The 9,529-nt window shown below is 40.8% G+C and overlaps 1 protein-coding gene across 5 annotated transcripts in view; it reads right to left on the bottom strand.

Moving 5' to 3' along the window:
- Window positions 1–9,040, bottom strand: part of UGGT1 (UDP-glucose glycoprotein glucosyltransferase 1) — a 43,413-nt gene extending 34,373 nt beyond the window's left edge. For 2 of the 5 annotated variants that reach the window (XM_017826346.1, XM_017826342.1), the window contains exons 1-8: window positions 8,985–9,040; window positions 7,019–7,154; window positions 6,478–6,613; window positions 4,598–4,680; window positions 3,923–4,053; window positions 2,957–3,069; window positions 1,625–1,799; window positions 252–348 (exon numbers count right to left, since the gene is read on the bottom strand). In XM_017826346.1, the coding sequence (XP_017681835.1) occupies window positions 252–348; window positions 1,625–1,799; window positions 2,957–3,069; window positions 3,923–4,053; window positions 4,598–4,680; window positions 6,478–6,602 (724 nt within the window). In that variant the 5' untranslated portion in view covers window positions 6,603–6,613; window positions 7,019–7,154; window positions 8,985–9,040. Of the gene's footprint in view, window positions 1–251; window positions 349–1,624; window positions 1,800–2,956; window positions 3,070–3,922; window positions 4,054–4,597; window positions 4,681–6,477; window positions 6,614–7,018; window positions 7,155–7,821; window positions 8,565–8,662; window positions 8,807–8,984 lie in introns of those variants that run through there. The other 3 variants (XM_017826344.1, XM_017826343.1, XM_017826345.1) reach the window with 3 other exon arrangements.
- Window positions 9,041–9,529: the final 489 nt, after the last annotated feature.

Below are 9,529 nucleotides of genomic sequence, written 5' to 3' on the forward strand. Positions count from 1 at the left end.
TAGTTGCATTAATAGTGCTATTACTAAGATCTAGCCCAGATCCATGAGTCCATTGTGCCCAGCACTTCACAAAGATAGAAGACAAGTGCCAAGGCAAAGGTATGCTTAATAGGGAACATGCTCCCAAAAGTAATTTTGGAGCTAAGGAAAGAATTCAATTCAAACAAACAGTCATTCAGAGCAAAATAAATATAAAATTATCTTTGCAAAATTAAAATGTTCACATTAAAGTACTTGAAATAGTAATTCACCTTTCACCTGTGTATCATCCTTGGCCTTATATTCTGTACTTTTAATAGCCAGTTCTACGCCATAGCCAGAGAGGTAGACCTTTTCTTTGCTGGGATTCTGGAATGAAAAGCAATTAAAAACCAGTATATTACCACTCTTTGTTTTGAAGTACAGATTAAAAGCTGCCACTTCCCAAAGCTAGGAAATCTCAAGCTGGTACACATTTCAGACATAACTGGTAATGAAAAACAAACACAGTGATTCTGTGATTCTGCAGCAACATACTCTAATAATTATATTTCCTATTGTATTTCAAACAGTTTTTGAAGTTCAGCAAGCATGAATTATTCCTATGAACCAAAAACCATCAAAAACCACAAAGAGGAACACAAAACAACGTTTTCAGGATACAGTGTGAGAGTCAAGTAGAGCTGGATACATTCCTGTCACCAAATCAGATAGAAGGGGGAAAGGAACTTCAGCTGTGAGGTTCAAAAATGAACATTCACTGAAGAGTTATCACGGACAATTACAAGAAATAAAACTATGAGTAAGAAGAGATACATAATTAGGTCTGACTAATGAGAAAAACATGATCACTTGTTAAAGCATTTTGAAGTATACAGGACTCACAACAGTACCAAGATCTCACGTGTAATACACTTAATTTTGAATATACTGATAAACAAGTTCCTTTTATAAAAGGAACATGGCATATGCAATGTATTACTTTATTTGATTAAAAGTGCAACTAATGCTAAAAGGGAACAAGCCAATGCTCTTTTTTTTTTTTTTTTTGCATTCAAGCCCTGGCTGCTACACTGCAGATTTGGGTAACATTTAGTAATATTCAGGAAACAAGCCAAATAACCAGTTTCTCAGAGCTTTTGAAATGTAGTTTTAAGCACTAATCCAGTGGCCACGAGCAATTTAGTGGAGGAAGATGGAAACCAGGATAAATTGCACGAGGAATGGTGAGTGGTTCTGTAACAAAACTGCTACAGAAATCTTACTGTTAATCCTTGCTTTGCCTATCAAATAAATAAGTGGCCTGACTATGACAGATCTGCTGTTTCCTATGATCTAATGTAAGTAGAGAAACTTTTTTCTTACATTAAAGTCCCTAATTAATCGAGTTTAATTCTGGATGTGTGAAATCAAATTATGCTCTTACTTAAACAATCAGGAGATTTAAATTTATTCTGTATTCGTCAGCTATACGCAATAAAAAATAGAACTTTGAGTATTCCAAATAAACATTCCAAAACAAATGCAGCAGCACATGAAGTCAAGTTAAAGGGAACAAACCTGGGCCAGTTTTCTTTTTTTAAAAGCCGGGGCAGTTACTCTTTCAAATTCAAATACCTCAGTTACAATGCACAGATATACTTACAGCAATGTAGTGTCTGAGGACATAGGTGATTTCTCCTGCCTCAGCCTTTGAAACAAGCCTCCTGTGGTGTCTGTAGAACTCCTCTGAGCCAATCTCAGCATAAAAGATGACAACAGGACTTTCAGGGTTTGACGCTGGGTACTTGTGGTCCCCCTTGAACAAAAATGGCTTGGACCTAAGAGGAAACATTGAAGATTGCCACGGTGTGATTCACAGCATTTCCTCACTCACTGCAAGATGGACTTTTTTATTTCCCCGTTTAATCAGTATTCCTGTTCTCACTGAATACATGTGTCAAGCTATTCCCACATATTATCAAGGTTGGCAACACCTGTTGCACGTTGATAATGCTTTGTTAAAACTGAACATATGAAAATGAAACAAGTAACTAAAAGCTATTTTGAATCTAATATGACTCTTATTTTAAAAATGAACCATTTCCCTTAAATTTCCAATTAACTTTCTCCCCTTCTCCCCCGTGATTCATAAATTCTGTATAACAAACTAAAAAAGCTGATAGAACAAATATTCCAGGAACACAAATTCATTTGAACTTGGCTTAGTATACAAACAAGAAAGTGAACGAGAAGACTATTTTTAACTCCTGTCTTTATATTTTGTCTAAAATACAATTAAATATTTAAAATATTCCCAGCGAGTCTGAAAAATTGCAGGTGAGCTATAGATGCCATATGTTTGCACATTGACAAAAAACTCCTTATGCTTACAAAAGCCCAAACCAGCAAGGTTACTATGAAAACAAACCGAAATTTAAGGGCTTGGCTTGGTTTTGGTTTGTTACTTTGTTTTATTTTCTAAAGAGGTATTATAGCTTCTTTTTGTTACTAGCAGTTACAATCAAGTTCTGTTCGCACTGGGAAATCTGAATTTGAAATACATATTGTGTGGAAATGCTTTCCTTTGTTAATGCTGAGTTAAAAATACTGTGCATGCTTCCAGCCATTCACAAAACAATCTGTTACGTTAACTCTCATTTTAACATGCAGCCCAGCTCCTTCTGTTCTCTCTACATACTGAAGGCTTTACACTCTCCTGAGAATTCCTACTGTCCTTCAACAATTTCAAGCTGTTCCAAGATTTGTTTCCAGTTTTTCCTGTGCACATTCCTCCCAGCAGAATATCCAAGAGTAAGGGATAAGAAAACAATCATTGCCATCTGGATTAATACAAAAGACTACCACTCCTTTGCAAGCAATGGACAGGATAAACCAACACTGAAGAAAGTAGAAACTACTGCTTTATTACAATGTCTCCACAGTAATAAGTCTAAATTTTAAAAGCTAATCCAGAGATAGGAAATTAAGCAAATACCTGTCTGAGGCTGCCCGTAAAAGGTCTCCAAGAGAGTCAAATTCACACGTCTTCTCCCCATGCACAGCAAAAAACAGGGTACAGCCCTTTGGTGGAGGTTCATCTGCTGCTATCTGTATAAAATATTTGGAATAATGTAGGTTGAATAAGTGAAAATATAATAAAATTCACTTAGAACAAGTGAAAATTATAAAGGTGTAGCTGTGCAGCAATCAGTATTATTTGATTTCTTATATTCCAAACTAGTAGTTTTCCCATGTTTGTGACATAATTTAAATGCAAGGTGAAATTGCAAAACTGAGAGCTAAGCCTTAACTTATTTCCCAGTCTGTTATTACCAACTGTAATGTCAGTTCCAGGTACAGAAAGCAAGGCTTGCAATTGTAGGGGGTCTGGTTGAGGGGTTTTTTGCATTACACATCACAAACTTCTGTATTTGTTAAATATTAAACGACAAAATGACTCCAGATAAAAAAGGAAGATGTTTTACAGTATTACCTAAATAAAGCACGTTTTAATGTGAGACAATTTGCAATGAACTTTGCAATACCCTGAGTTAAAAAAAAACCACAATAAAATGAACTTCCATTTATGAGTTGTAATCATTAGAGAGATATATTAATGGATTATTATCTTCAAGTGAGTACAAGTGAACAACAGGAACAGCAGCAGCATCACAAGTACCAACGGAGTTGTAGGGATTTTCCTCATAAAAATCTCCACACAATTATTAGTGAAGCAAGCACAAAGATATGCAGACATGTCAAAATCCCAATTTGTTACTCTACTCCAGACAAAAATTCGGCACCCCATGAAATTCATATATACATCTGCTCTGCAGCTCAGGTGTATGGAGCAGTCAGTCAGGTCAGGGGGTTTATACTCTCAAACATCTCCTTCACAGCTCGCTCCTGCTCGGGCCTTAGGCAAAGCTCTGCACATCATTTGAGCATTTCCTGTACTAACCTGTTGAAAAGCTTGAACAGTTGCAGAATAAGAGCGTAAAGACAAGGAAAATTTCAGCAAATTCTGCTGCAAAGGTGACAGGGTCTGGCAGGCTACTTTCAGCATTTCCTGGTAAGAAGAAGAATCACTACCTGCAAAGTCAAAGTACAGCAGTTATCCTCCTATACCACATTCTCATTGAGGAGGGATTTTCCATCTCATGATTTATACAAACATGGGCTAACCAGTCCATGAAATTAATCTTAAACATGCACATGACTGTTCTTCCTCAATTTTCATTACTATCAGTTCTGTAGATGGATGAGAGTGGACTTCAATACAGACTCATGAGAGTAAACTTAAATACATTCCTGAGGATGCAAACACAGGCTGGGGAGGAGGGAAACAGTTAAGAGCTCCCATTTAATTTAGGCTGAGAAGCAGTAACACAGAGAAAAGGTATTTACAATATTTTATACTTCATGTTGAAAAAGAAACTGGCAAGCAAAATGTTTCAGACCCATCCACTACAGCTTTTGTCAAAGGGACATCCAAAAGCCTTGAGCATATTGCAGCAAAAAATATTAATGAAATCAGCATTTTAAAAGTCAAATGAGGACTAACACAATGGAAGACAAAACATTGTTTATTTTTCAACTCTCAGTCAGCATCAAGAAAAAGACTATGAAAACTTACCATCCTGTTCAGATGTCTTAATATTCTCACTGGCTTCCACAAAATTCCAGAATTTTTCTTGGCCTTCTTCTGACAAAAATTCACTGAGTAAGAAGAGAAGTTAGCTAGATCTATGAATTTTCTCTCAAGTTACAAATGTAATACACTGTCAAACTTTAAGAAAGTTCGTTCCTAGCATTTATTTACCTGTATCAGAAAACAGCATTACCAGAGAAAGCAGTGCAGGAAAGCTAAAAACAGACACAACACACCTAAACAAATAATAATTGCAGACCAGGACAAACACATAGTACATGAAACCACCCTGTAAGGCACCTACTGATCTCTCAAAGACCACTAACGGGCAGCAGTGCCCATCCTGGGACCTCTCCTCTCTAATGCATTTCTTTGCTAGCTCTCTTTTATGAGAAATATTCGTTTTTGATTATTTTGCTGTAACAAACTGTAGATTACTGGAACTATCAGCTTTGTTGGGATTTCTTGTTTGTTTCTTCGTAAATCAGCAGAAGGAGAAGTCACAGCTTTGTGATTAGGTAGGTATACAATGTTAGATAGTAAAATTAATTCTCTAAACGTTGCTAACAACAAATACTGTATCATGTCTAAACATGTAACACGCTTGATGCTGTAACAGAAGGTTTGGAGCCCACTCACTGCCACAATGACCTGTGTGTTCTGCCCCAAGGTGGCAAGTGCTGCTTTAACACCTGGGTAGCAAATTGCAGTGCTGGGCTAAGTACACTGAACAGCAGCAATGATTTTACACTGCAGTGCTGCATCATGCTGCAGTTCATCCCAGGTGAACAATCCTACCTATCCCAGGTCATTGAATACAATGGATATTGTATTCAATGGATATTGTATGCAAATGTGCCTTTGGCATAATATTTTGATTTTTTACTTACTGTTTCACATTCTCTTAGGGTGAGCTTTTCCCCAACAAATATCTCACGGTGTGAGGATATTTAAATCCTGGCATTAACACCTGTGCTTTTCATTTTACTGCTTAAGGGACTTTCAGTCTTCAGCTTCAACAAAGAAGGTTACAGAAAAGTAATTTCACCTAGGACACACTGGTCCTCTGACCCCAAGCCCTGCCCATATGAAGGAAACCCAGTGATGCCCAATTATTGTCATGTGAAGCAATCTACAGTAGCACAGACAGCATTCCATATTTGGCAACACCCTTAAGTGACACAAAATTAAGCACACACACACACACTCTTAAACAAAAAAAGTCCTATTTTGCATTGACATCTCCAAACTAAAATATAAAAAAATGAAATTATGGGGACTTCAAAAGTGCTTAGCAGATTGGCAGTGAAAAGACAACATTTTGCTTTCTTTTTTTCATAGCATCTTTAGGGAAAAAAAAAATCTTTAGTACCATAGAAGAAATCTCCCCAGGGTGACTTGCACAACTCTTACCAAAGCAGTTGACTTTAACCACAGCTCACATGAACAAAGTTAAACTCCAACTTTACTGAGCATACACAAGCAGCAGCACATATCAAAACCTACAATCAATGCTGAAGTAAAATACCTTTTGCTATGGAATCTTACAAGATCATGCTAAACCTCTCTAATCAGTGCCTTGAGTAAAACTTCATAAAGCAAAAAAATACAATGTAATTGTTTATGGTTATTAATGTTTGTTCTGATGCAGAATGAAAGAATTTATCATGCAAAAAGAACTACTACCCTCTGCTTTAAAATCTCCTCCCATCTCCCTACACACAGCAGTGATCATGTTCAACTGTTATTACTAACAATGAGTTAGTAATGACCAGAATCCAAAGTGCCACATAACAAAGAGAACACATTATTTTATCCTATAAGCATAATCTGATTTGTCAACAAAAAAATCACAATGCACGTACCTTGTTTCAAGGAGTAAAGGAGTTGAAGACCACTTCGTAGTTAGAGATGTTGTCACAGCTTTAGAATCTCCTTTTACAAGGGAAGAGCTGAAGCAGATTCCAAGAACTGCAATAAGTATTCCCATTTTATAGAAGCCTGAAAATGATGATGAAAAAGAGTTAGTTTTGCATTGTCTCTTTTTATAAATACAGAATCTCACATATCCAAATATATTAGGACTTTTTAAGCTTCAGTGGCCCATTTAATGCAATACACCAATGAGATGATCATCATCTCACCTGGGCTTACAAAATCAGAAATACTGTGAAAACTTAAAGAGAGGCAAGGAATTTACAATCTGACTCCTGAGCTGCAATTAAACCTAAATCAATTCCAGCTTCCTCTGTGTTTATACTTTCAAATAAACTTGCTTCAGCTCTGGGACACCTACATACTACTTACTTTAGGAGGGGGTACTTCAAACTGAGTGAAAAACCAACCCACCATTCATTTCATGGGAGGTAAAGTCACACCTTGCATTTGCAGCAGCCAAGTACTAACCAGTGTCAGATAAAGCAGGCAAGGATGAGGTTCCCCAGTCAGCCCTTTAGGTTCTGCTGGGCACAGTGGACTGCTTCTCTGGGGAATGAAGAAACAAGCATTTCCTGGATGCACTAAGCACCACCAATTTTAGAAGCTGAAAAATGAATGAAATAATGAAAACAGACTCAAATGATAACACATCTTACTGCGAGAAATAAGACAAAAAGAAAAAAAAAAGAAGACCATTTCTTTAGTGTCCTTCATGGGTACTTTCATGCCTTTGTGTTCTCTGAGCTGTACAGCAGAACACAGCTGAGTGGAATTTCCTTGCCCACAACTCTTACACTTACAGAAGACCTGAATTCTCCTGTTGGTTTTTCATTAGTCTCCAAAACCTCAAGTTTTTTCCCCCCTCTCTGACTAGACTATATTTTCTACACACCCAATATGCACTCAGATACTCTCTTGTTCCTTCATCGTTATTTTTCTGGATAACTCATTTTCCATTTTCCCCCTGCAAGTGAAAAAACATCCCACACCAAACCCAGGTATATCACACCCACCAACCTGCCAGGATCTAACTCATGCTTCTTTTTCATGCTGATCTCAACGTAAAAAACAGTGTTATATATCTGTAGCTCTAAGCTCTACCTGTATATATACACAGACAAAAAAACTGAATCCTGTTCCCTTTAAAAATTTACATTCCCCAGCAATCACTCAGCCATTGTTCTTTTTCTCAGGATTAAACCAGAAATGCCTGCTGTGATATCCAAAGAGCAGCTTGCTCAGCTGCACTCAACGTTTGCTTTATGCCACACCTGGGAAGGAGGCAGATGGCATCACGGAATGGTCAAAGCCATCACTCCCTGTGTGCAGAGGGGAAGTTCAGCCAATATTTGTGGAGTGAAACCTTGCCTTCCGCCAAGTGCAACAAAAAAACCCACAGTTTGCAGTTCCTCCCAGAGTCGGGTCCTTCTTATTCACTGCAAATCATAAACACACAAATGAATATACTGAACCGTATTCTCACAACTAAAACTCCTGTGCTGCTCTCTAGTGCCTTCTTTCCCATTCTGGGAAAGACTGTAATAAAAGCCTTTTTCTGTATGAAATAGGAAAGAAACCAAAGTACACATTTGTCTCCTGACACCTGTTCGGCCAACTGAAAACCTGCACATTAGAAGTTAATAACAGCCTTGGATAATGACAGCCATAAAACAAAGGAAAGCCCAAAATCTCGAAGAAAAATACACCACGAAAAAAGAGGTAAGAGGCACGGGAATGAACCGTGTGACACGAGGAGATCCAGCTGTGATCTGTGCCGGGTGACAAAGCAAATCCCAACCTGAATTACAATACTGCAAAGTGGAGTTTTCACATCTAGTTTGTAAATATTTTTCCTCCTTTGTTTTTCTTCCAATTGCTCAGTTTAAAATACTTCTGGGAACTTGGGCAGCCGGGAAAGAAATAAATCACCCCCCAGCCGCAGGCAGCGCTCTCTGCCGTGCCCTGTCAGGTCAGCCAGCGGCAAAGATCAGCGCAGGGCAAAGATGCCTGGTAACAGCGATCGCTGACAGCCCAGCTCGCTCTGCGAGCACGTCCCGTAAAGTGCTCGTGTTGCCGTGCTATGGACGCCAAAACTAAAATATGGCGATTAACTGGTTAGCCCACGAGTAGAAACCCCTTGTTCCAGCTGGGGGTCGGCGTCCAGCGGGCTCTCACTGCAGCGCTGAACAGACGCACGGCGGGCTCAAAACACGCCTTAAACTCGGGCCGTCAGGTCCTTAACGCTGCGGGGAATTAACGGCGAGCGCGGCCTCCGCCGCTCCCCGGTCCCGCTGCCCCCGTGCGCCCGCGGACCGACCGAGCCCCGCGGGGCCCCGCCGGCCCCGAGCCCCGCACGGCGCCCCGAGGGGCGCGGCCCCGGGCCCTCCCCGCCGCCGCTCCCTCACGGCCCCCGCGGGCCGCCCGGTAACCGCACCTGCCCCGCGGCCGCCGCTCCCTCCCGGCTGCCACCTCTTCCGCTTCCGCTGCCGCGGCCGGGCCAGAGGCGCCGCGGCGCCGCAGTGGCGGCGGGGCCGGGCCGGGGCCGTGGCGGGGGCCGGCGGCGGCACCGCGCCTTCCCCTCGGAGAGCCGCTGCCGCGGGCGGGCTGAACAGCCCCGGCCCCGGGTAACGGCCGCGGTAACCACGGGGCCTTCTCCGGGACTCCGGTGCAGTCTCAGTTTAAAGAGGTAACGCCGGAGGCAAAGGTGGGACCCGTGTTTCCGCCTTCAGCGCGTCCATTAGCAGTCGGCAGCCTGCGCTGCTGAAAGGACGCTGTGTATACAAAGAGCTGCTTCTTTCACTTGCTCGTTCATTTACAGTGTGAACTAAAAGAAGCATGTGGCAGATTAAAACCCAGTTGTTCTTCATTAATCTTCTCTGTACTTTTCACAGCTCTCTATCAGAGCTCCCTCTGAGCTGTCCCTCTTGCAGCCCGAAGAAGCCACCTCCACCTTGCCGTTCTCTGTGTGCTCTGTGCCCA

The sequence above is a fragment of the Lepidothrix coronata genome, unplaced genomic scaffold (assembly GCF_001604755.1).
Source record: "Lepidothrix coronata isolate B3197 unplaced genomic scaffold, Lepidothrix_coronata-1.0 Scaffold125, whole genome shotgun sequence".
In the NCBI taxonomy this organism is placed as follows: Eukaryota; Metazoa; Chordata; class Aves; order Passeriformes; family Pipridae; genus Lepidothrix; species Lepidothrix coronata.